The sequence below is a fragment of the Onychostoma macrolepis genome, chromosome 23, assembly GCF_012432095.1.
Source record: "Onychostoma macrolepis isolate SWU-2019 chromosome 23, ASM1243209v1, whole genome shotgun sequence".
NCBI classification, from domain to species: Eukaryota; Metazoa; Chordata; class Actinopteri; order Cypriniformes; family Cyprinidae; genus Onychostoma; species Onychostoma macrolepis.
In genome coordinates this window covers 4,092,386-4,120,336 of record NC_081177.1, presented here as the reverse complement: position 1 = coordinate 4,120,336, position 27,951 = coordinate 4,092,386, and the positions used below count along the sequence as shown (strand labels likewise).

The following is a 27,951-nucleotide window of genomic DNA, read 5'->3' as shown; positions in this document are numbered from 1 at the left end:
TTTTGCATTCGTAAATGCTCTTCTGCCAACCTCGGCTGTAATGGGTAATTATTCGAGTTACTGGTACCTTTCTATCAGCTTTAACAGGTCTGGCCATTCTCCTGTGACCTCTGGCATCAAACAAAGCATTTTTTTGCCCACAGAACTGCCGCTCCCTGGACATTTTCTCTTTTTCGGACCATTCTCAGATGGTTGTGTGTGAAAATCTCAGACCAGCCCATCTGGGACCAACAACCATGCCACATTCAAAGTCACTTAAATCATCTTTCTTCCCTTCTGATACTGATTCTGAACTTCAACAAATCCTCATGACCAAGCTTAAATGCATTGAGTTTCTGCCATGTGAATGGCTGATAATATATTTGTGTTAATGAGCAGTTGAACAGGTGTACCTAATAAAGTGGCGGGTGAGTTTTATATACTGTATACAAATACATATAAACCCAGCAAAAAAAAAAAAAAAAAAAAATATATATATATATATATATATAAATTATTCAATTATTTTTAGGAAGCTGTATTGTAAAGATAATTTTGTAACATCCAAATAAACTTCACATATCTTATTGGAAGGGGTTTTTAACAATATTTTTCATGCTTGTTAATGAACTATAATCAATTTTCGCACACGCAGCTGTAGAACAGTTCATAAGACACTAACATTGTATCCAACATGAAATTAAGGCCACAGTGATCGTCCCTGCAGTGTCAAACCATATGTAACCATGCATCCCTCAGATGTGTTTTTAAAACCTACTGTAGTACTAAAAGCAGTTGGCGGACACAAAAGACACTCACTGTGACTTTTCATATTTGTTGCATTTTTTAACCCAAATCAACCCTGTTCTCAGTGTGTGGACAGGCTGATGCACCTGAAAGCGTTCGAGTGATGGAGGGAGATGTCCTGCGTCTACATCCAGGAGTTCCTGAACTGAAGCAAGATGTTCAAATACTGTGGTCTTACGAGCGTGACAATCTAAGCACTCGAGTCGCACAGATATATCAAGGGAAAATTTACACCAGTTATGATGAGAGATTCAGTGGCAGAGTCCAGCTGGACCGAAAGACTGGAGTACTAACCATCTCAAACATCAGGACCAATGAATCGGGACCGTTTGAAGCATTCATTGTTATTAACACAAAGATCTCAAAACGAAAGTTCAGCGTTGATGTATATGGTAAGTTTCATCTCTAATTAATACTAATATGATATGTAAAAAGTACAAAATATGAGCATGTTTCCTATTGTCCATAGCAGCGGTCTCGTCAGTTACTGTCCGACAATCTACAGGTGAGTGTTTCTTCATTCACTGAGCTCATAAATAGTGATTATCAGCTGATGTTTCAGAGCAGGACGAGAGGAGTACAGCTCACTTTATTGTCACCTGGTCCTGCTAAACCAGAGACTCATAGCACTTTGCTATGGACCTTTTTCACATACGGTGACATTTTCACGGTTATTAATGTCATAAATATAGCTAATTTTAATTTTTTTTTATTATATTTATAACAATATACTCTGCTATAATAATTTGTCATTATATTATATAACAATTTTCTAACACAATAGCTAAGGGAGTGATGGTAAATTTCACATTTCTTTCTTCTGCATGACCAATGCAATCAATCAATCAGTCAGGTTTGTTTTTATTTTCCCCCCTCTTTTGTAAAGCCGTAGACAGGCTATCACAGATGTTTTTCTTTTGCTTTTGGAACAAACAGGAATGCAAAAATTGTATTTGCTGTTTCCATTCACCATTATAGAAGTTCACACAGCTATGATGCCTTCTGCTTTTTAAAATCACCTGAAATGTGAAAAGGATGGATGGATTGATAGGCAGGCAGAAAAACAGTTTGACAAAAATGCCCATAAGTTAAGCCTATAAAGTCAAGGAAAAATAAAGCCTGTTTTGCCTTCAAACTGTCTACTACAGGGGTGTCAAACTCAGTTCCTGGAGGGCCGCAGCCCTGCAGAGTTTAGTTCCAATCCTGCTCCAACACACATACCATGTAACTTCCAAATAAGCCTGAAGGACGTGATTAGTTGGATCAGGTGTGTTTAAGTGGGGTTGGAGCTAAACTCTGCAGGGCTGTGGCCCTCCAGGAACTGAGTTTGACACCCCTGGTCAGGTACATCAAAGAAAAAGAAAAAAAATACCACAAAAAGCTTCCTGCCACAATGACCTTTGTGTAGCTGCTGTGCCTCCACAGACAAAGACATTTAATGAGACAGAAGGTGTTTATAAATAAGTGTCTTCTCTTTCAGATTGTCCGGATTGTTGTGGTGTCACTGAGGCTCTGATCCATCTAGTTCTGGCTGGTCTGATGTTTCTGTTAGATTTGGTGTAGATTGTTGTATTTCTGGTTAAGCATGTGAGGTTCTGCTCATCTCAGAGAAGAGGCGATTCATCTGTGTGATGGCGATACTTTCATGAAATATCACAAAATGCATTTTGACATTTATAACAAGATGGTATTCCTCTTGCATTTTTAATTTTAAAACCATTTTACTTTTGTGTTTCAGGAATTCAGAACTGCTAAATCATATCATATGCTGGAGTATATAACCACTTATTTGTATTTCCATTGTTACTTTCGTATATACACTATATTAAATCACCTTTTTTAAAATGTCTTTATCATGTTACGGTGGAACTAACAAGTCTTTTTCTACCAGTGTTCGTTTCATTAAACCAATCTGCTTTTAACCCGTATCAAACCTGTTTTCATGGTGTTCCAGTGTATGGACTAGAAATTATACCGTAACATGAAAAAGTGAATAAAAAGATGTTTTAATATAGAGTTTTTGTATTAACTTTTTATTTACTACTGTCAAGTTGCTTAAGTTTTTCCCTTCTTTAATACAATTTTTAACATTTCTGATATGCCGATTGATTTTTTTTTTTAACCAAACCATTACAATGGAAAGAATACTTTCCCCCAGTATCCCAGACAAGGCTTAAGCCTAGTTCTAGACTAAAATGTAAATCTGAGCTGTTTCAACTGAAATAAACTTGCACTGACTGATCTTGTCTCAAAATGCACACCAGTAATTTTTTTTTTCTAAGCATGTTTATAAAAATTACTTTAATGCCCTAACCGGACTATGGCCTAATCCTGGTTTAGTGTAAGCCCTGTCTGTGAAACCAGGCCAATAAATTCTGCATGTTGACTGCTTGTGTTTGATCCGAGTCATTTCTAAACCGATTGCTGCTTCTCTGTCAGGAAACATCAGATTTTAGTCTGCTATGCAAAGCAGTAAACACTGGCATATTAGAAACAGGGGAAACAGGAAACAGAATAAAGGTAAAAGTTTACTGAATAATCTTTAGTCATACCTTTCTCAGTCATTGTCTCTGACATTCTAAGACAAGGGGATTTCAAGCTCCCAAAGAAAGACAACACACAATATAAGATTAAACATGTCCTTCATGTATTTGAGTTGTGGGGGGAAAATTACTCACACTCAGGAAACTCACGCAAACACAGGGAGAACATGCAAACACCACAGAGACTGTGCTGTAAGGTGCTACTCACTGAACCGCTGATGAAGTGGAATAAATGAAGTACAGCTGAGAAAAGCTACAGAGACATTTGCTCATTTGATTGATATTTGATCACTTCATGGCATGATATTTTCACATTTACAAACAAAAGTATCTTGAAACATCAGTTTACAAAATGTAACATTTAACATGTGCAATAGTTTACCATTTATTAAAAATCTTTTATATTAAAATACTTTTCTGATATTTAAAATACAGTTACAAATAGTAGAAAAACTGGCGAGAAAATAGCCCTGATGGCACAATATGGAGAGGCAGATTCAAGCCAAGTAAACGGTATCACTGAATAAAGTTGGCAGTGATACTAAAGAACTGGTTATTGCAACCACACTGTGTCCCACAAAATGGGAAAAAGTCTATCATACTGAACTCTGAAACATGAAAGTGGATTGAAGACAAATAAAACAACATGAAAAAAAAACTGGATTGGATATTCAAGTTTCAGTTGTATGCAAAAAAATAAAATAAAATAGCAGTTTAAAAAGCATGGGAAACCACATTTTTACTGCAGGTTTTAAAAAAGCTAATAAAAGTACTACATGTACTCTCCATGTCTTTAGTATTGCATTACGGTTATGTCAACAAATCTATGGAGAACACAAACTTGAAGAGTCAGGAGTGTAGCTACAGTTCTGTTAGAATCATAACAGCAGCTACGATTGAGTTCGAATAATAGCAATAGCTACAGTTAGTTAATGTAGCTACAAGTTGATTTGGAATAATAACAGTAGCTGTTTACAGTAGCTAAGGTTGAGTTATAATAACAATAGCTACAGTAGCGAACTTGAATAAAATGATCAAATATCAGTAGATTACTTGTAGACATTTAAAAAGTAATGCTTTTTTCAGGGTGCTTTCCACCTCTGATTATAACTGTGGCATAATAAAGACCTATTTTTTTATTTCTATTTATTTTATTTGTAGACTTTATTTGTAGTTTTCTGTTTTCTGACTGTTTGCTTTAGGTCAGTGTTTCCCAACTCCCTTAAGTATCCACCCCTTATAATGTACATTTGGGACAGAATCATAACAGTTGCTACCAGTATGCAAAACTGGGGGGGAAAAAAACAAAAATAATCGGTATTGGTTGTAAAAAAAAATAAATAAAACAAAACCTTTATCAATCAACCTCTAGAGATTTCTTTCTCGAAGTACAAATTAAAAGCAAAAACGTTTAGAACATATTCAAGTTCAAAACACTGCATTGACCCAGTGTGCACCGTTTCTAAGATAAATACTGTACTTAGAAACACTTCATTTTGTTTGTCACGTTGGCCCCAACTTACTAATAGTTTGCGGTTATAAAAACTTAAATTAGCAGCCACAAAAAAAAGTGTGCTGATCTACTAACATAGCCTAGTGCAGACTACACATTTCATGTTTATGAAAAAACCCCTGATGAAAAATCACCTGAAATACGCACACAATGGTACATGCAATTAGACTGATTAGTTCAATTGTGCAAGCCAATTAGTAACCTTTAGTTGAGGTCTTAGCAAATCAGGGCCTAAGAGTAATAACAAGTACTGCCTCCAAAATGGAGGACAGAATTTGTACACATAGCATACTTTAACTTGCATCCTTCATTAGAAACAATGAGGGTAGACAAAAACCCCCATTACTTGTAAAGCTAATTTTAAATTGTACATAAATAAAATAAATAGAAATACATACTCAATAAGTTATAGTACAATAATCCTGATATATCAGTCATGTCAAACTTGTAAACTATTGCACATGATTATAGGACCAAAAACCAGTGTTGTTCTTCACTCCATGCAGTTCTTGGCACATTGCACTGATTCCATGGAGGGGAGGACATCATTCTGGGCCAAATGACCCATGTCCACCTACACTGGAGCTGTAATGAAAAAAGGTAGTACTTTATTTTACAGTCCTGTTCCTCATGTACATACTATGGTAATTACAATAACTCTGTAATAACTATACTAACCCTGAGCCTACCCCTAAACCTACCAGATGAAGTTACCTTATATTACCAGAACTTTCTTAGGCAAGTACACTGCAAGTACATGAAATTACACGTACTGTAAAGTGCAACCGAAAAAAAAAATAGCAAACTATCAATCAATTGAAATATTTAAGCTCTATAAATGTCTTACTGTTTTGTAGTTAACACGTTAATGCATTCAGTTTTTTTAAGAAAAAAAAAAAAATGTAATTGTTGTATTCAGCATTTTGCGACTATGTTATATGTAGAATTATGGACTTATTAGTGATGCCCTAGGCAAGTAAAACATTTTGAACATCAACACCAGCTGAGTAAACACGTGGTTGTGAGACTAGGCTGGACATAAAATGTTCCTACGTAGAATTAATATCTGTTGCACAGTCAAGCCGCAAAAGCAAAACTGAGACAAAGCCTTATGCCTTGGTAGGTGTAAAGTTCAGACAGGACTGCTTTTTAGGATACATGTATGTAAATTAATTGTTACTTCGGACATTAACTAATGATTTTGGAATGGGTCAGCATGGATGTGCATTGTCTATGAAGGCCACAGCTGTACATAATTTAAGATGGTGCAACAGGTATTTTACACCCCTGACAAGTAATTCACAACTGCTTAATCTACACACCTGCCAGGGACTGCATTTCCACAGAATTTCCGTCATGCTGGTTTGGCACTGGGTCACAACATCCCTGTTAAAAAACAACACCAAAAAAAAAAGCAATCAAATTTAAAAACCATTTAAAACAGAGCCATCTTAAGTCCTATGATATATTAATAACAGAATGCAGATTACCTTGAAGCTAAAACACATGGTCTAAAAGCTTTTTTTATTACTGATTTTAGGATTATTCAGCCCCATGTTTATTATTATTATTATCATCATTATTATTTTAATGCCTTGTCAAAGTCCACAGCCTCACTAGCTGCTGCCTATCTTTTAGAAAGCTGGTGATCCATTGACAGATAGAGCTAGGAACAGAGAGATGGGGGAGTTTGGACAGGAGAAGAGCAGGGATGGTGTTAAAAGCCAAGCTGAAGTCCACAAATAGGATTCTCACACATGTCCCTGATTTGTCCAGATGTTGTAGGATATAATGCAGTTCCATGTTGACTGCATCACCCACAGATCTGTTTGCTCAGTAAGCAAACTGCAGGTGGTCCGGTAAGGGTCCAGTGATGTCCTTCAGATAAGCCAGAACCAGCCTTTTAAATGACTTCAAGACCACAGACGTTAAAGCAATAGGTTTGTAGTAGGGATGCTCAGATCAGGATTTTTGCAGCCGATACAGAGTACTGATTTCTTGTCATGGTGATCGGCCGATACCGATGCCGATTCTGATGCTTCAAGCTTTATGTAACATATGTAATAATGTTATATAAATGATCACAAAAAATATTTCTTATACAGTGAACATTTTAATATTCATTTGAAATGGTGTTTATGCATAACATATGCTATATCCTCTAATATTTTTTATCTAAAGCCAAACGCATTTTATTCAGCCGTACCCTTTCTCTCTCTCTCTGGACGCGCCAAGTTTAAGAGCTGCAATGACGCGGTTATTCTAACAACAACAGAAACAGAAAATTATAGATTACTTTCATTAAAACACAGCAGAAAACAACAATGCTGCAAATATAGTTATTTTTCTTTCCATCTATATTTATCTATCTATAACCTGTGACTGAGTATTCAAACCAGATGTGACAAGATGTTTCTGATCTACATTTAGTGTTATTAATCTGTAGGCTAAGAACATATATACATATAAAAAATTGTTGTTAGATGGCTAGGTTGAAATTTAAACTTTGAAACCGTTATCTTTCTTTTCCGCTCAAGATGAGAACGTTTTGATTATCCATGTTATGTATGTTAGAGAGAGGACAAAATAAATAGAAACATTTAAACTCCAACATGGAGAAGTCTAATGTAACTCATAAGGTTTAATGCTGTCCAATAAGACTGAAGAGGAAAAAGTACTAGACATTTAAACTACTGAAAGAACAAAATTAGTAGTTCAATCACGGTTTATCCATGGGTGATGTGGATAATCCCTGGGTCAGATAATAAAAAAAATGCATTCTGATTATTTGCGGGTGGATAAAATCATAAATGATGCAAATACTAACTAATTTTTTTTAAATACATTTTTCATCAGGCAGACGATTTCATTTGTGTGCTTTCACCTGATTGGGAAGTTGCAGTGACAGAAACGGTGACATTCCAGATAAAGTTTGAAAGGAGTAAAGCCTGTGTTAATGCTATTGAGTGGGCTAATATGGCCAAAGAAGATATTTGTGTTTCATAAATAAATGTTCATTTAAAAGCAGCCCACGATCAACGTATTTTGTTACCGTTACGGTACCCCTTACGGCTCCGACAAGGTTTTGTTCCATCCTCCACGCTGTGACAACTCACAAAAGACTTTTTAGCTAAGCAGCGCGGAGAGCCGCTTCAGAAACTGCGATCAGAAATTGCGATCGGAGCATCCCTAGTTTGTAGTCATTCAGTCCTGTGATTTTGGGTTTCTTTGGGATGGAGATGATGGTGGAGCAGTTAAAGCAAGAAGAGGCTTTAAGTCTTTTAGGCCTTTGCACACTGATGCTGGGCCATTGGCTGAAGACTTTTTTCAGCTTTTCAGAATAGGTTTTCTTACCCACTCTTTTGTCAGAGCGTTTTTGGCCTGTTTAAGGGTTCTGATTCCTGATTCACACCAGGAAAGTCCGCTAGTTTACTTGCTTTGGTCCGGACCAAATACAATGTTGATTTTTTGTTTGTTTGGTGCAGTTCGCTTTCACACTGCCATTTTTGCAAGTGAGCCAGAAATTGTAAACAAAACCACACGTGTGCCAAGGTCATCCATTCATTGGACAGAAATTCTCAAGCAGGGAAAACAGGAAGTGCAAAAACAGGCTAATCATGGAGATCTTTCGTAGCGCAATTTTTATTTATTTTTTTGATTTGCTGTTATGGAGATACTAACGCAATATGAAGAAAATTATGAGCATCAAATGAGAATGTCATATGATGCAATTACGACTTGCCGAAAATAAAATCTATAGATATAAAATACTTAAAGCATATCAACATGTTAGTTTAAACATTTAACCTAGATAAATGTGCGCTATTAGGCGCATATCCAATCATTTGTGTGGAGAGTGGAAGTTGAAGCGTGCTTCAGGACATCAGTGGAAACAAACACGCCGTAATTGTTGCTCATAAAAGGTAAGAATAATACATTGTTCGGAACTGTAAAGGGTCTATTTTTATTTGGGTGCACTCACAATATCAAGAAAACGTAGTGCTTTACCAAAATGAACCGAAACTCAGTGAATATTTTCCTTACAGACATGAATACATCTATAGAAAGCTTTGAATTACTAAATTCATATCCAAAACAAAAGCTCTCAATATAATCCGTAAAGATGCATTTCTTTCTAAAGAAGCATCTGATGAGTAGATGGCGAGTCAGGATTTTTAACTTCATCTTTGTGACACTGACTCAGAAAACACTAGTTTATTAATAATTCGAATATCTCTTTACTATTTCCCCCAGACACATTCATTGTAACTTTTGCTGGGGCTTTGCAGCAAGCTTTAGCCTATTTAGTGTGCTCATGTCACGTTGCTGTGGGCGCTATGGTCACGAAAACTCATTTGCACGCGTTTAAGCATTGCGGTTTAAAAAAGTGATTTAAGCGATTGAAATGCAAACAACAGCACTATATGTGTGAGCTGTGCGTTTCTGAGCGTGCTTTCTGCAATTGGGTCGGATCGAGGCCAGTTCATATTCACATCTTAAACGGACCGTACCAGAGTTCGTTTGGAAGCGGACCGAGACCACCTCTTCAGCTGGGTCTCGGTGCGGTTGTTTGGTGCGCACCCGAGTGCGATTGCTGTATTCACACCTGCCCAAAAGGTCCGCACCAAGAGGGGAAACAAACTTAAGTTTGTTTCAATCGAACCAAACAAGACAGGTGTGAATACACCCTAAGATTCTGTCCCTACTTCTGTAGGCATCTTCTTTGGACTGACGGTCTTGAGTTTTGCTGTAAAGCGTGATTTGTCATTGTTGTATGTTAAGTGGATCCTGGTAGGGATGAATATATCCTCACAGAAACTATTGATGTTACTGTCTCTGTGAGCTCATCCATATCAGTGGCAGCAGCTTCAGAAACACTCCAATCAGTGCAGTCGAAGCAGGCATGTTAATTCCCGTTCTGCTTCATTGGTCCATCTCCTTACAGTCCTTAATGTCAGGACAGTCAGTGTGTGTACTCTGTGTACAGGTTCATTCATCACATGACTTCAGAACGCTTATCCAAGTATTGGATCATAAAGGTCTAATAATAAACATTTTTGGCAGTCCACAATAACAAATCAACAAATGTCAACCATTTTCCTTTGGTAATACTTACCCTTCTAAAAAATGCGATGGCCCTTGCAATTCTTCCATTTCGTCCAGATTTTAAATCTAGTCTTATTGCCACTAGAACCACTACAGCTGCTAGAGCTAGAGCTACTACAATGAGTGCTTTAGTAGTGCCAGTCTTGTTGCGTGGCTCTGTAAGTTACAAGAGGAACAAAAATCAAACACCTTCTGCATAACTTCTAAGTTATCATAATTAACAATAATACTTGATTTTCTCAGCTGACGGGCCATGATAATAGTATATAACCTCTAAACCAATTATGGCCTCCTATACATTAAGCATGACCATAAAAATCTACAATTAAGTGGTTCAGATGCTGAGTTTAGATGTACAGTACCTAAATGTCTTTGGTTGAGTGCTTCTTCAGCCAGAGTAGGTGTTGTGGAGGTCGGGGGAACTATGTACCAAGAACATAGGAGAAACAGTCAAAGTCAACTGTGTCAATTTTAGCACATCACACACTAACAAACAACAGTAAATAAAAGACAATAAATCAAAACAAGAGAGATGGAGAGATAGATTCATCAAAATATTTACAAAAACTATTGGATTTCAGACTATAATTGATCATTGTACTCTTTGTAGGGCTGGGCGATATGAGCAAAAATTCTTGGCATTTTCTACACTTTTCTATTTGGATGAAACAAATAAAGTGAATGTAACCACAGGCACATTATGTTAAAAAAAGGCTTAAAATCACATTACATTCTAACATTGTAACTTTGCAGTCTAAAAACAAAAATAATGCTTTTAAAGCAGAAGTTAAATTTACTAAACTAAAAATGAAAGTAATAATAATAAAAAAAATTTAAAAAAAGCACAGACTAGTAAAAAGGCTCTTTTGATTACCCATTATAGTCACTATATAGTTAAGTGCTATCATACAAATACTTGTAGGTTTAAAATTCTACATGGGTCACATTTATTGTCCAACTACAAATATTTCAGCAAAATGTATATTTTTAGTCAGAATTATTGCGCTCCTGTTACATTGCGCATCTGTTTGGCGCGCATGCGTACGGTGGCGCTCGTTCAATGAAGTCTGTGAAGTTTAGCCAAAGAGTATAGAAGAGCAAGAGGCGAAACTCTGTAGAACGTTCCACTGCAACAGCAGTGCCCTGCAGCAGCCCTGCGCTTCCGCCATTTTGGGGTGAAAGTGACTCGGCACTCCACTACCTTCTAGCTGTCGCTATGGCAAACATCAGCTGCTTTGTTTAAAAAATAAAAATAAAAAAAAAAACACGTGCATTAACACTAGAACTGCCATGACGGTCAAAATGACCGTTTTGAAATGTATATGTACAATAACTTTGTTGAATAAAAAAATACAATCTTGCTGGTTTGTGACTTTTCCTAAAAGTGTTTCTATTTTTACTTACAATAGATTTTATATAAATTACATAAAAGGCAAAAAAATATGAGCATTTCTACCTATTAAAGCCATAACGGTCATATTGACCGCTTTAAATCTCGCGCGATTCTATTGTTCTTTCCCGCGGTTTATTGTCTCTGTCAGCGTCTCCAGTACTATTAGCATATGCTCATTTGATTATAAATACAAATTCTTGGACTACAAATTATTATTGCCTTTTAAAAAATAGATTTATAAAGAGTTTATAGGGAGCGTTTAGAAAATGTCTAATACAAATAATAGAATGAAGAGAAATATTACTTTTGCCATGGCCTTGGAAATGCTTCACAATCTGGACAGTGATGACTCTGATGCAGGGGCGCTGTCTGAGGTGGAAAGTGACAGCGACCTTTCCTGGGTGCAAGATAACAGTTCATCCTCATCAGAGAGTGAGTCAGAGTCCGTAAAAAGAAAAAGAGGCGGCTATCTTCCTCGGAGATTAGGGAAACAGATGTTCCGTTCACAGCTGACGTTCCAGGTAAACTTGGATGCCCATATTTACTAGTTCTGCTGTTCATATTATTATTATTATTAGAATATTACTATCATTCTTACGTAATTGGTATTGTTATTATTATTAGAATATTATCATTGTATTTTTGTTGTTATTATTATTATTCTTATTAGTGTTATATTGTTGTCCTAGGCCTTCCCGAACCAGTACCTGCACTTGAGCCAGCTGGAGTGCTCAGCCCGCCCTTAGAGTCATCTCGGCCGGAGGTGGCTGTGGAAAAGGGAAATGATGGGACGGTGTGGACCATCCTTCAGTCAACTGAACGTCCAGGGAGAAGGCAGAGCCAAAATGTTCTGACTGAAGCTGCCGGTCCCACCGCGCACGCGAAGCGCAACATCGAAGATGTGCTCACTGCCTTTCTGTGTTTGTTTGACGATGGCATGTTGAAACACATCAGGGACTGCACTGTGTCTGAGGCACATCAGCACCGTGGTGACAGCTCATGGGACCTGACAGTGGCTGAACTGAAAGCCTTCATAGCTCTGTTATATATCCGTGGAGCACAGGGTGCGAAGAACATGGATTTGGGGAGCCTTTGGTCGGAGAAATGGGGCTTCCCGTTTTTCAAAGAAACCATAGCCAGAAATCGCTTCAGGGAGATAATGAGATTCCTGCGGTTCGATAAAAAAGAAACCCGACGTGTGTGTCTGCAGGATGACAGGTTTGCCCTGGTATCGGCCACTTGGAACAAGTTTATTCAGAACAGCATAGCCTGTTACAAGCCCGGTGCCGACATAACCATAGATGAGCAGCTGTTCCCCACCAAGGCCCGGTGCAGATTTCTTCAGTACATAGGGAATAAGCCTGATAAATTTGGCATCAAATTTTGGCTGGCTGCTGATGTCCGTTCGAAATACATGCTGAACGGGGCTCCGTTTCTGGGTAAAGAAGAGGCATGGAGCAGAGGTCAGCTCGTGGGAGAGAGTGTGGTGCTGAAACTGGCGGAGCCATTTTTGGGTAAGGGAAGAAATATTACAACGGATAGTTTCTTCACTTCACTGAAACTGGCCACCGCCTTACAGGCCAAGAAGACCAGCCTGGTTGGCACTATGGGAAAAAGTAAGCGCGAGTTGCCCCCCTCCACAAAAGAGCAAGCGGAGTTGTATAACACAAAAGTGCTACAATGTGCGGATGCGACGCTCACGATATACCAGGGAAAGCCGAGGAAGAATGTGTGCATTTTGAGCTCCGTGCACACAAGCGTGGGCATCACCGATGGGCCGAAAGCAAAGCCAGAGTCTGTGACCTATTACAACAACACCAAGTATGGGGTGGATGTCCTAGATCAGATGGCACGGGCATACTCTGTGAAAGGCGATGCAGCGTAGATGGCCAGTGGCTGTATTTTACAACATCCTCGACCTTGCTGGAATCAATGCCCACATCCTCTTCAAGGAGTGCACCAGCAGCAATATTGCCCGGAGGAAGTTCCTGCTGCGACTGGCAGAGGAGCTGAGAGCGGAGTTCATGGAGGGAAAAATGGCAGCATCGCAGTTGACACAAGGTCCCAACCAAAAGCACAATCAACCCCCGCAACTGACACCAAAACGGAGACAGTGCCAAGTGCGGAGAATCTGCAAACAAAATAAAACGCGCGACACCTGTTGCAAATGCCACAAACCCGTGTGTGGAAATTGTGCGAGAAGAACAGAAGTAACTTGTGTTGACTGTGAATCTTAAATAGCCGAGCATGATATAGATATATTTATTTAATATAAAATTTGTAGCGTAATTGTTTTATGGTTACAAACTTCGTTCGTGACTCTTTTTAACTTTAGAGCTTTTGTTTCCAGCTTATGTTCTGTGTTATAATGTATCATAAATGTTGTAAAAAAAAAATCATAATCAAATAGATCATTTTAAATGTTATTTTGTTGTTCTGAGTCATGCAAAATAAATACAGAGAAATACTGAATATGCAATAATTACATTTTACTATGAAATGATGCGAATATTTCTAAATTTATAATTATCATTTTTAACTAAATAAAAAGTCTACATGTTGGTGTTATTTGTTTTTTTAAAGATATCCTAACACAGTTAATACATTAATCTCTCATTTGGGCAATTTATTTAGAGATTATAGAGTTTATAATATAGCGGTCAAAATGACCGCTCACGGCTGTTCTAGTAGTTTTGGAATTCTGGCGCTTCTAGTGTTAAAGCTGAAATACAGCCTGAACGATGACAATAACGTACAATCACTAGACTAGTGATCATCAAATCATTTTAACAGTTTATTTTACAGACTTTATTTTAAAGTCTTACATTTTTTAATTTATTTATTAATATATATTTTTTTTTCTTTTCACAAAACCTTTTGCTCTCTAGAAACCATGTCAGTTTCGGCTGAAAATAAGACTAGGTTCACACTGCAGGCTAAAGTGGCCCAAATCCGACTTTTTGCCCAAATGTGACCCATATCTGATTTTCTTATGACAGTCTGAACAGCACAAATCCGATTTTTTCAAATCAGGCCCAGGCCACTTTCATATGTGGTCTTAAATCGGATACATATCCGATGTTTTGCAATGCAACTTCTGTCTGAACTGATTTTTACGTCATTGAAATGCGACAGATGTCACAATTCTGCGCTGGAGGAAATCGTGCTCTCCTTCTTAATATTCTTATTCTTATCACTTCGTTATTTAGGCTCCGATTGCACATTAATTTAAAAATTGCTAAACACGAGCAGCATCCATTTTTATTTCCGCAAACACAGTGCGCTGCATCTGGCATCACGTCGTCTTCTGCGCCGTATACGGTTCACACATGAGACTGATGGCAGTTGCATTTAAATGACAATGTGAACAACAGCGCAAAAAAAAAAAATAATAATAAAAATAATAATAATAATAATAATAATAATTCGGATTTCAGCAAAAATCCGATCTGAGCATTAAGACCTGCAGTGTGAACTAAGCCTAAATGTTAGCATTATAAACACTGAATTAATACCAACATATGAAATTAATTAAATTAATGACAGAAAAATTTGTAATGTTGGACAATAAATATATAACAGGAATATAACAGCTTAGCAGTAAACTGTTTTTGCAGCATTGTCTTATATTAATGTCCGTTAAAGGAAGACTGTAAAAAAAAAAAACACATGTACAGCCACTTTCTCCAAAATTGTTTATGACAGACACAGCAACGCATCATGTTCTAGATCATCATGTTTGTAGTGTGTTCCAGGGGATTAAAACGTACAATATATATTTCAGACCAAGTGGAGTAATAGTAAATAATAATATAATTAAGTAATTGTAAATGTGTAAAGTTGCGTACGATCATTATAAATTAGTGTCATCCATATAAATCATAATTATGCTTTCTATGGCTAGGACCTGCAGTTCCTAAAAGGATTTAAGTTTACAATTAGACTAAAAACAGTTAAAGTTAGCAGGTGCAGTGCAGATGACATGACCCTTCGTCAGAAATTGTATACAGGTGCTGGTCATATAATTAGAATATCATCAAAAAGTTGATTTATTTCACTAATTCCATTCAAAAAGTGAAACTTGTATATCATATTCATTCATTACACACAGACTGATATATTTCAAATGTTTATTTCTTTTAATTGTGATGATTAGAGCTTACAGCTCATGAAAGTCAAAAATCAGTATCTCAAAATATTAGAATATTACTTAAGACCAATACAAAGAAAGGATTTTTAGAAATCTTGGCCAACTGAAAAGTATGAAAATGAAAAGTATAAGCATGTACAGCATTCTATACTTAGTTGGGGCTCCTTTTGCCTGAATTACTGCAGCAATGCGGCGTGGCATGGAGTCGATCAGTCTGTGGCACTGCTCAGGTGTTATGAGAGCTCATCTGCATTGTTGGGTCTGATGTCTCTCAACTTCCTCTTGACAATACCCCATAGATTCTCTTTGGGGTTCAGGTCAGGCGAGTTTGCAGGCCAAACAAGCACAGTAACACTATGGTCATTGAACAAGCTTTTGGTACCTTTGGCAGTGTGGGCAGGTGCCAAGTTCTGCTGGAAAATGAAATCGGCATCTCCATGATGCTTGTCAACAGAAGGAAGCATGAAGTGCTCTAAAATTTCCTGGTAGATGGCTGCGTTGACTGCAGACATCAGAAAACAGTGGACCAACACCAGCAGATGACATGGCAGCCCAAATCATCACAGACTGTGGAAACTTCACACTGGACTTCAAGCAACATGGATTCTGTGCCTCTCCACTCTTCCTTCAGACTCTGGGACCTTGATTCCAAATGAAATGTAAAATTTACTTTCATCTGAAAAGAGGACTTTGGACCACTAAGCAACAGTTCTTTTTCTCCACAGCCCAGTTAAGACGCTTCTGACGTTGTCTCTGGTTCAGAAGTGGTTTGGTAGCCCTTTTCCTGAAGACGTCTGAGCGTGGTGACTCTTGATGCACTGACTCCAGCTTCAGTTCTCTCCTTGTGAAGCTCTCCCAAGTGTTTGAATCGGCTTTGCTTGACTGTATTCTCAAGCTTGCGGTCATCCCTGTTGCTTGTGCACCTTTTCCTACCCAAATTCTTCCTTCCAGTCAACTTTGCATTTAATATGCTTTGATACAGCACTCTGTAAACAGCCCCACCTTTCAGTAATGACCTTCTGTGACTTACCCTCTTTGTGGAGGGTGTCAATGTTCATCTTCTGGATCATTGCCAAGTCAGCAGTCTTCCCCATTATTGTGGTTTCAAAGAACAAGAGATACCTAGAATTTATACTGTAGGGATGGTCATTTATTCAAACTCAAATGTAAATATTCTAATATTTTGAGATACTGATTTTTGACTTTCATGAGCTGTAAGCTCTAATCATCAAAATTAAAAGAAATAAACATTTGAAATATATCAGTCTGTGTGTAATGAATGAATATAATATACAAGTTTCACTTTTTGAATGGAATTAGTGAAATAAATCAACTTTTTGATGATATTCTAATTATATGACCAGCACCTGTATATACTGTCAGTAAGTTTTGAACCACTCTTTATTTAGCTCACTATGAGCGCACCAGCAGTCAAGGACAGCCGAAAAGAGAGAGTGAACAATCGCCAATAAATATATTAAAAAATAAATAAAAGATTCCACCATCTCCAGAGAGGATCTCAACGCTGCTATAGCTAACGGTATCAAGCTAGCGCTTAAAGAGCAACAAAGTACTCTCGATTCGGTAGTGGCTTCGACTGTAAGAGATGCGATAGACTCTGTACTGACCCCAGCACTCCGTGATCTACATTTGGATATACGAACGACCAATGATTCTGTAAAAGAGCTAAAAGCAGAAGTTGAAAAGCTAGCCATCGCGGCGAAACAGACACGTGACCGGGTCGATTCCGTTCAAGCAGCTGCATGTGAGGATAGGAGGACAGTCACAAACTTGAGAAATCAGCTGGAGCAACTCACCGAAAAATTGACGGACATTGAAGATAAGAGCAGGAGAAATAACTTATGACTGGTGGGGTTGTCGGAGGGGGCGGAAGGCTCCGATACAGCTGGCTTCCTCAGAGCTTAATCTTTCCAAGTGGATCCCTTCCCTGAAAGGCCGTGACATCAAGATTAACCGGGCCCATCGCGTGTATGACGGAAGGAAAAACTCCAATTGGCCGCGTACTCTCATCAGTGGGCCTTTTGGGGACAAGTCTTGCGTTGAAGTGGACTGGTCACGCGTCAACATTTGTTTCTGCCGTTTATGCAGACCTACACTCTCGAAAATGTCCGCAAATGAGGTCCGCTTTGGTTTTTATACACAGTTGTTTGCCGTTCCTTGTTTTTTGCTTTTTTTTTTTTCTATGCCTTTCAACAGACATCAATACTTTTATTTATTCTGCTTTTCTTTTAAAAGGACTATGCATCTAGGTGGATTGGTATCCAGGATACATACTAATGTTTACATGTCACTGGCAGTATGGCATTGCTTTTGTTTCTCTTAACTTAGAATCTTGGCATTGCGAGCACACAATGCATGTTCTGAATATCTTATTGAATGTGAATGGCCTAAATTCTCCTATTAAGCGTACCCGGATATTAGAATATTTGCACCGTAAATTGATTCCTGTGCCTTGATACAAGAGTCTCAGTTAAAATGCGATGTGGCACGTTTTCAAAACAAGTATTACAAACTGGCAGCCTTCTCTTGTGCTCGTAATAAAACTAAGGGGGTGCTTATCTTAGTTGATAGGAAGTTACATTTAACTATTGAACATACCGGGAATGATGATGAAGGTAGATTATGTATTTTACAGCGTATAAAAACAAATGACAGGTTAGCACTGGTCTCCATTTACTTTTCACGAATATTTCCAATATATTGCTGGAGCAGATGGATTGTCCTTTAGTGATGGGTCTGATTTTAATGCCGTTTTAAATCCTGCACTGGATAAATCTCACCCTGATACTACAGCTAACACATCCTCTACGCTGTTGAATAAATTTATCACTGAACTTAATGTAATCGATCTTTGGAGAATCCAGAACACTACATCCAAGGACTTCACGTTTTTTTCTAAAAAGGGTGGAACATCTGATGGGAGGACCTTTCAAATTTTGTAACAACACACCCTTATGGCACAACTTTAATTTTTTATGTTGAAATCGGCCATTTGTCCAGCCCTCTTGGTCTACGTTGGGCAGAAACACATGCGGTGACTTGTATGATAACCAGGGACTCTGCTCACTTCAAGAACTAAGAACTAAGTTTTGTTTACCAGCATCATCATATTTAGTCTTTTTTCAGTTACGTTCTGCTCTCAAGGCCTATGGAGTTCCCTGGGCATCCCTATTTCTTCTCATCCTATATGGGATTGGATCGCGCCACCCTCTGGTCAGCCATCTGTTTCTTTAATATATAGTAAACTTAATGATCACACTGCAAAGTCTCTCTCTATTAAATCTATCTGGAATCGTGAATTAACAGATTTTGATTTATTGGTCGACTGGGAGAGGGTGTGGTCTAATCTGATCTTAACTTCTAAAATCTTTGCTCATCGTCTTATTCACTTCAAAGTCATCCATTGAGCATACATAACTCCTTACAAGAGGTTTAAAATGAAACTGCAATCAACCTATAACTGTCATATCTGTAACACTGTATCAGCAGGTACTTTTCTCCACATGTTTTGGGAATGTCCAATTGTTGTCGGTCTGTGGATTCATGTGAATTCTGTTTTGTCCTTTTTGCTGCAAATTGAAATTGTTATGGTGTCTGTTGGTTTCACTCCCCCTGTTGTTTGTTTGTGTGGATGTTTTGTTGAGTTAAAAAAAAAAAAAAAAGTTGATCACAAAAAGTTAGCAGGTACATAAGACTTCAAAACACAATATTTTTTACACTTTTGTGAATATTCACCTGTCAGGGTCTTTGAAAAAATTATGAAAGGCAAGATTTTTTTCTGTCACACTGATAGTTTTTGCAGTGGATTGCCCAACATTGCGTTCACCCCAAATTTTCACCCCAAAATGGCGGCCATGCTACCGAAGCGCCACCTAGTGGCTGTTACCCAAAACGCAGAGTTTTGCCTCTTGGTCTTCTATACTCTTTGGTTTAGCGGAGAATCGCAAAGCAGAAGGGTCATGCACTTCTAACAGCAAAATGGAAATATTTCCATGGCTTTCTGACATTTACAGATGGATAATATACCTGTGAAATGCAAGTTATGCATTTAGGAAAACAGCACATCTCTAACACACTAAACAGCGCTAGTCTCTGTCAGCGGAACCTTTCTGTCAGAGCCGTTTTAAACTCAAACTAAACTATAGGCTTCTATATCTTACAAGTTTTTTTGTTTTTTTTAAGCCCTTTATATAAAGTTTGTCACGTTTAGAACAAATTGTATTATGCACTTTCTCTGCGGCAGCTCAGTCTGTGTCCTCCACTATAATTTCAGATGCGCTCGTTTCAAACTACTGTATAGCGGTATAAACGGTATTGCCTTATATCGTATCGTTTATAAAGACTATAATCGATATATCGTACAAACTCGATATACCGCCCAACTCTTTGTAATAATGCAAACCATAACAATATAAGGTCGGCAACCTATGGGACAGGTTACAATCACTAGCATGTGAGCTATAATGTGAGGTGTTCATTAAGATAGTTCATTTAGAACCTGGCAATAGTGTTATTTCACCAAGATACTATAATTTTTTATTGTTAGTTGGAATTAATTTTTCTAGTTTCAATTTTTCATTTTGTGTTTTTGTCCATTTTATTAGTTATACATTTATATACATTTTCTTTTAATAATATTTTTAGTTTTTTACACTTTTTTTTATTAAGTTTTTGTTTCATAGTACATGAAGTTAAACTAAATGAAATGAGAACTAGCTGAAAAAAAAAAAAGTTCATTCATTTTATTTCAGTTAATGTTCACTTTATTTCAAGTAATAAAAATGTTTACGGTTTTAGTTTTAATTAACTATAATAACCTCACCTCACACCTACATATTGATCTACATTTTGAAGTAATTATTCCTCAATCACACATCCTGTTTTTATATGTTGAATTTAGGCGGTCAGTACCTGTCGGAGTGATGCTTGGGTTCAGTCCTCCATCTGTCAGGTCAGGTGCTGCAGAGGTCCGGAGAACTTTGTACCAAAGGAGAGGTCGAGAGATTAATTAAAATATTATTTACATCGCAAATCATCTCAAAAGTACCAGTACTTCAACTTAATACTAAAAAAAAAAAAGAAGCCACCAATTCACCATCTCAACAAATTAGAATACTTCATAAGACCAATAAAAATAAAAAATAAAACATTTTTAGTGAATTGTTGGCCTTCTGGAAAGTATGTTTATTTACTGTATATGTACTCAATACTTGGTAGGGGCTCCTTTTGCTTTAATTACTGCCTCACTTCGGCGTAGCATGGAGGTGATCAGTTTGTGGCACTGCTGAGGTGGTATGGAAGCCCAGGTTTCTTTGACAGTGGCCTTCAGCTCATCTGCATTTTTTGGTCTCTTGTTTCTCATTTTCCTCGACAATACATCATAGATTCTCTATGGGGTTCAGGTCTGGTGAGTTTCTGGCCAGTCAAGCACACCAACACCATGGTCATTTAACCAACTTTTGGTGCTTTTGGCAGTGTGGGAAGGTGCCAAATCCTGCTGGAAAATGAAATCAGCATCTTTAAAATGCTGGTCAGCAGAAGGAAGCATGAAGTGCTCCAAAATTTCTTGGTAAATGGGTGCAGTGACTTTGGTTGTCAAAAAACACAATGGACCAACACCAGCAGATGACATTGCACCCCAAATCATCACAGACTGTGGAAATTTAACACTGGACTTCAAGCAACTTGGGCTATGAGCTTCTCCGCCCTTCCTCCAGACTCTAGGACCTTGGTTTCCAAATGAAATACAAAACTTGCTCTCATCTGAAAAGAGGACTTTGGACCACTGGGCAACAGTCCAGTTCTTCTTCTCCTTAGACCAGGTAAGACGCCTCTGACGTTGTCTGTGGTTCAGGAGTGGCTTAACAAGAGGAATACAACAATTGTAGCCAAATTCCTCGACACGTCTGTGTGTGGTGGCTCTTGATGCCTTGACCCCAGCCTCAGTCCATTCCTTGTGAAGTTCACCCAAATTCTTGAATGGATTTTGCTTGACAATCCTCATAAGGCTGCGGTTCTCTCAGTTGGTTGTGCATCTTTTTCTTCCACACTTTTTCCTTCCACTCAACTTTCTGTTAACATGCTTGGATACAGCACTCTGTGAACAGCCAGCTTATTTGGCAATGAATGTTTGTGGCTTACCCTCCTTGTGAAGGGTGTCTATGATTGTCTTCTGGACAACTGTCAGATCAGCAGTCTTCCCCATGATTGTGTAGCCTAGTGAACCAAACTGAGACCATTTTGAAGACTCAGGAAACCTTTGCAGGTGTTTTGAGTCGATCAGCTGATTGGCATGTCACCATATTCTAATTTGTTGAGATAGTGAATTGGTGGGTTTTTGTTAAATGTGAGCCAAAATCACCACAATTAAAAGAACTAAAGACTTAAACTACTTCAGTCTGTGTGCATTGAATTTATTTAATACACGAGTTTCACAATTTGAGTTGAATTACTGAAATAAATGAACTTTTCCACGACATTCTAATTTATTGAGATGCACCTGTACATATACTCAGAGTGATTAAAATCACATGCGCCGACATTTTTCTCTTTATTGTTATCACTGGCATATTGTCAGAGTTTTTAATTATAACGTTTGACAATATTCCTATTCAAAATCATGATTCCTCGATTTATAAAAAATAAAGTCATGGCAAAACATTCAATTCAAATAAATCAAAATCGGAAAAATCGCCCAGCCCTACAACAAAGATCTCTAAAGTCAACAGATTTTAGTAACATAATCGGTGTTAAAAATAACATTGTGATGCAACCATCTTTCTGAAGTTAAGTGGCCTACCCTCCTGTAATTTAGCTCTGAGTCTCAGGTTATAGCCTATCTTAATTTCAGTAGATACGATAAAATTCCGATACTGATAGAAACTATATTTTTTCAAAAGCCTCAGGAAAAATTGCCAAGAATGGCCACAACAGATGTGTGTACTAACCTCTGAAAAATGAATTTGCCAAGTCTATGAAACCTCCTCCTATAAAACTATATAATATTTTAGAAATAAAAATGGTACAAATAAATGTTCACCTTTTATTTGTATTTATCCTTCGTATAAACAAGAAATGTGAAATCACCGTCAAATAAACAGAAGTCTAGCAGACTCACCTTATTAATATTAATATCTTTAACTTTAAATTATTACAGTAGTTCCCAACCTAAGGCTTGCAGCCCCCACTAGAGGTCGCTAAAGATTACCTACATAATGATCTACATTTTTTTTAAGTAATTATTCCTCATAGTCGCACATCCTGTTTTTATATGTTGAGTTTAGGAGGTCAGTACCTGTCCGAGTGATGCTTGGTTTCAGTGTCACATCTTCATCTGTCAGGTCAGGTGCTGCAGAGGTCGGGAGAACTTTGTACCAAAGGAGAGGTCGAGAGATTCATTCATTAAAATATTATTTACATTGCTAATCATCTCAAAACTACCAGTAGTAAGTTAATACTAAAATAAAATTATTTTAAGAAATCTTTAAAAAGTGTGTGTCCCCCATTTCTAAACATTTACTACTAGTGATAAATACCTGAATATTTTTACTTCTCTTAGACTGTTTACTTTAATTACTTGAGAAACCTGAAGCTGTTTACTTGCATTGTTTTAATTAGTTCATATTTGTATTTGTGTGTAAACTGCGGGTAGTATCTTATACTCTGAACATAACGCAATCAAAATCAAACAGGTTTTCAAATTCTCACCTTCATCAAGAGTGAAGTTCCGTAGAATTGGTTTTTGATTGTGGAATGCATCAAACCGATCAATTGAACTGATGTTCTGCATGATCAAAACCAAATTCCCTGATTGCTCTATCAGTTGGCCCACAGTGTTTGTCTCATTCCAACAGATCCCTGCATTACAGAAGTACTGTGCAACCAACTTGTCTCCTATACACACCATCACTTGACCATTCTCTCCCACTTCAGACTTTTTAATGATCGTCTTGGTATAGATTTTGGCCTCAATCAAGGACAGCAGCAGACCTGTAAACAAACATAGATTGAAACCACAGTCTACCCAAACACCTCAAAATTTGCCATGTAAACTAACAGACATGCATGCAACATTATAAAAATGTCATTAAACCCCCAATTTCACTGAAGTGAACAAACAGCAACCAATAGTTTATAATTGCCCATATTGGAAAATCAAACGTAAAGGTGAAAGAACAAGCTATAGTTTGCATAGCTAAATTCCTCAACATTAGATGACCATAAAGTATCGAAGTTGTCAGTTGTTTTTTACTCCAACTTTTCATTTTCCATGTTAGTGTTGTTGTTATACTGACAAAATGAAGTTTGTTGGTTAAATATGCCCTTTATAAAATAATTAAATAAATATTATTGACTAGTTAGCTAAAACAACAAGTATAATGTTAGCTATGCAGAGGGGGGAAAGCAGGTTATCGTTGGCTAGCAATTACTAACTCGTATTTAACAAAATAAAATGGTAAAAATTAATAATAGCATACTCATCCAAAGTGATTGTTCTACTGTAGTTGAAGTTGATTTAAAAAGCCAGTACCATTACTGATATTTTACATTAGTTTCAAGTGCCATAGAGTTTATATATTGACTTTGCAGTTATAAAAATGATTATTGCTGCTCTAGAAACCACATTGAGTTATATTTAAAAAACAAATCTAGGGCTCGCAAAACTTCAAAATCCCTGGTAGCCCTTTGGGCAGGTACTCTTCAGATTTTGGTAGCCCGAAAATTAATTTAACTAGCCCAAATTAAAAAGAGAGACTTTTTTTTTTTTTTTTGTTAAATATAGAAAATCAGACAGGAGTTTAAATGTCAATCACAAATATTTTCAATACACAAATATCAACAAATATGAAGGAAGGAATCTTATTTCACTATTTACAGGGTATCTGCAGAATTTGTAAAAATAAATAAGGCAATTTACGACCCATTTTAAGAGCTGCACAAGTAAAATGAACAGAATGAGCGGGGTTGGACAATGTCTATGGTAACATACAGTACTGAGCCATAAAATTACACGATTTATAGTTCAGATACAGGTTTTCACAAAAACAAATGTTATACAACAGCATTTCAGGCTATAGACCATTTTTATGAAAAGGGATAAATCAAGCATATAAATTATGATGTTAATTTAAAACGTATAAATATTACTGTCTTAATTGTTTAGAGTTTTAGAAGGCACATTAACTTCTCTCTCATTTACAACTGTGTGTTTGCTGCGTTAAAAACATGAGTTGATATTTGCATTGATCTGAGCACAAACAGCAAGAAAGGCTTATTGGAAATGCAAATGCTTTAGAAGCGCTGAAATATTGCGGTTTCCCGGGAAATGCTGTACACAAAGCAGCTCTGCGCTCATAAATGCTGCTTTATCAGGAATTACAGGTAAAATTAAAATGCCAACGACACGTTTCTGAGGACAGTCGGTTCCCTTCAGATACATTCACAAAGACATCCGCGCCGCTGAGCATAACAGTGTAAGATTTGCATGTAACAGCAGGACAATATTTAATTAACACAATGCTTTCAAACATGGGCTTTATTGCATCCTGGAGTTAAACTGTACTTTTGTGTGTGTTGTGTTCCGTTGTATTTATATTTGATTTATTATTAATATAAGTTTCCTGTATAAACTTTTTACAACGTATTAAAATTGACAGTTCTGCGGTAACCTTTGGAATTATAAAAGAATACAGACACTGATCAGATTGGTGTCCACAACTAAAAAGAGAAATGTTCTTATTAAAGTGGTACCAGCCGGCAGAATAAACAAATACACCATTTATGGATCAGTGTTACCAATCAATGTGACACTTACTTACCCTGACACCTTCCCATGCAGCATTATGCAAAAAGATAAAGGTTTACAGTAAAGGATGAGACTGTTAATGTGGTATTGCAGCGACTCATGATGGATTTATTCCATGTGTTTTCTAGAATGGGCAATTTGTGTGATCGACAACATACAATAGCACTGTATGACAACATTCAGTGGCACAAACTAACTACGTTTTTAAAATATTACTGATTAAATACGTTTTGACAACTATTTTAAATAACAATAAAACAACCAGGTTAAATTAATTCAATTACTCAGGATTTTGTGTCTATTAGTCAGTACTGGAGGTGCCACAACATACTGCGACATGTTGCACGACACTGTCACAAGACACAATCCATGCACATGCAAATAAAGACCGGATTTGCATAGCAGCATCACAGTTGCCAAGCCCTCTTATTATATGCGACTCTGGGCTTTTTGTAAAGTTGCGTGAAAAAGTTGTGGGTTTTTGGGTTTATTTAAAAATATTTTATTTATATATATATATATATATATATATATATATATATATTTATATATTTATATATTTATATATATATATATATATATATATATATATATATATATATATATATGGTTGCTTATGAAAATCTGACAAGCAACTTTGTTTCTTTATGTTCGCCATATTCTCCAATGCACTGATTGACACTCTGTCTGCTCACAGTTAAAGGTCAATTAGTGCATTAATATAAGTGCTGTAGCCTAATTCATCAAACATGAGCCTTTACTCGTTTCAGTTGAGAATCCTATCACAACTGCTATTTATAAGCAGTGTTTGTTTAAGATTAACATTTAAGATAAGCTTTTAAAAACTCGCGGCCTCGCGAGATATTAATGATTCATAAACGATGAATCACTATCTGAGATTTCGGCATGAATATAAGGGTTAATATTTGTTTTGGTAGTATTGAAGCTCACCGTGAGTGTAAATTAGCATTGTTTGTTTGTTTACCTGAGCGGAAATGCCTGTGAGGCCTCAAACTCCAGCGGATACCTCTAACGTTACCGATTTACGGAGACGTTTTATAAAAACACTAACGATAATAACGCAATAGCAAAACAGCCAAGTTTAGCCATTAACTATTAAACGCATCTTACACAAAAACAGTTCTCCGCATGAAAGACCCACGACTGACAGATCAACCTGTATGACCCCTTCACAGCCCACATCGTTTTTGATTAAATATACACTACTAAAACAGTTATTAGTACCGTACTACGGAGAAAGCTAATAGCACGTTGATCTGCCGGTGTTGAGTTTTCACCCGGAAATACCTGCTGCGCAGCACTTATAACGTTAGCATACCGCTAACAGTTGGCCCGCTAGCTTTTTCATCAATCTTTGATTTAAAAAAAAAAAAAATGAAATAAAGCAAATAAAAATGCTAAACAATACACTTGTATATATTTAGTAGTAAATTCTAACAATACAATTTAAAAAAAAAAAAGCAGCGTCGGTAGCACACACAAGCGCTTCCGCAAAAATAAAAGCAACATAATTGAACCTCCTACCTGCAATGACACATTTTGTCGAAAAATTAAAACACATTTCACAATGTTTTTGCAGAACTGTCGAGGAGTGAACCGCTCTCTCTCGGTGTTGAGGTTGAAAAGACAGCAGCGAGACAGAAAAGTGCATAGCATCTACCTGCAGGCCTCGCCCACCTGTGTTTAACAGTAGCGGAAGTGATTGCTAAATTCTATTAAAAATATTCTTATTATAACTGTCTTTGATTTATGTTACTTTTTAATCAATACTTACATCGTTTAAAAAGTAATCTTAATCAAAACCAGGTTTTTAACGCGATTAACATTACTGCTATAATTTCGTCCAGCCCTCGTCGGAGGAAAGTTCCAGAATAGAAGAAAACCATGGTGTTTCATGGCGGTTTACCATCATAATTATACACCTTTGTCCAGCTATATGTTCGATCGTTATACTAACTCATAGTTTCTGATGTCTTGTGTCATGTAAAAGCAGTTTTTGATCTTTGGCAAAAAAATAGCAAACTGCTAGAATGAATATAATGGTGGTTAAACAACGAGCACTCTCTTGTTTTAAGCATACGGTTTCTAATATTGACACTGGGCTAAAAGCACACCTTAAGGCACATCAGTTAATGTATTATATATCGTTTTAACCCAGATGTATCCTCTATAACTCTCAAACACTCAAATGCACACACCGGTCTCCTGTATGAATGCTGCGGTGCACTGCAGGTCCTTCAGGCCGCCGAAGCCAAACACCCTCGTCTCTGTCGACCAGATCTCATCTGACACACCAGTCTCTTGTGTAAACAGTGCAGGGCTTTTCTCTCTCTCTCGAACTGCATGAATGAGCAACAGCTCACCTTTTGAGTCATACATTTTAAAAAAAACCTTGCAATTAAAATATTACCCAGAGAATGAGTTAATATATGAATAGCAATCCATGCTGTGATAAACCGCTCACTGCTGCCTGTGCCATTAAACCAAACTGGCTCCAGAAAGTAAAGTAAAATATTTTTATCTGAATAATGATCAGTGATGCACACTTGATTTAGAAGAATGATTCACAACATACATAAAGTGCTGGACATGTCTGACAACTTAAGACTTAGA

General features: G+C 37.1%; 1 protein-coding gene across 3 annotated transcripts; it reads right to left on the bottom strand.

Moving 5' to 3' along the window:
* Positions 1-3,411: 3,411 nt before the first annotated feature.
* Positions 3,412-27,739, bottom strand: LOC131532582 (uncharacterized). 3 transcript variants are annotated; one of them, XM_058764362.1, is made up of 8 exons: positions 27,537-27,739; positions 23,220-23,501; positions 22,807-22,878; positions 20,424-20,489; positions 10,311-10,370; positions 9,959-10,104; positions 6,165-6,228; positions 3,412-5,427 (listed from the first exon to the last, which is right to left on the bottom strand). In XM_058764362.1, the coding sequence occupies exons 1-8, from the start codon at positions 27,715-27,717 to the stop codon at positions 5,417-5,419; spliced, it is 882 nt and encodes a 293-aa protein (XP_058620345.1). In that variant the 5' UTR covers positions 27,718-27,739; the 3' UTR covers positions 3,412-5,416. The 3 variants fall into 3 exon arrangements, with proteins under 3 accessions (XP_058620345.1, XP_058620346.1, XP_058620347.1); XM_058764363.1 differs by lacking the exon at positions 27,537-27,739 and adding an exon at positions 26,863-27,017; XM_058764364.1 differs by lacking the exon at positions 27,537-27,739 and adding an exon at positions 26,303-26,620.
* Between the last annotated feature and the right edge of the window lie 212 nt (positions 27,740-27,951).

Excerpts from the sequence above, each read along its gene's own strand:
- LOC131532582 (XM_058764362.1), bottom strand. The coding sequence starts at position 27,717 with ATGTATGACTCAAAAGGTGAGCTGTTGCTCATTCATGCAGTTCGAGAG. Across the intron at positions 23,502-27,536 it reads AGCATTCATACAGGAGACCG|GTCTGCTGCTGTCCTTGATT; the intron begins GTGTGTGCATTT and ends GTTTGTTTACAG. Across the intron at positions 6,229-9,958 it reads CCATCGCATTTTTTAGAAGG|GGATGTTGTGACCCAGTGCC; the intron begins GTAAGTATTACC and ends GTTTTTTAACAG.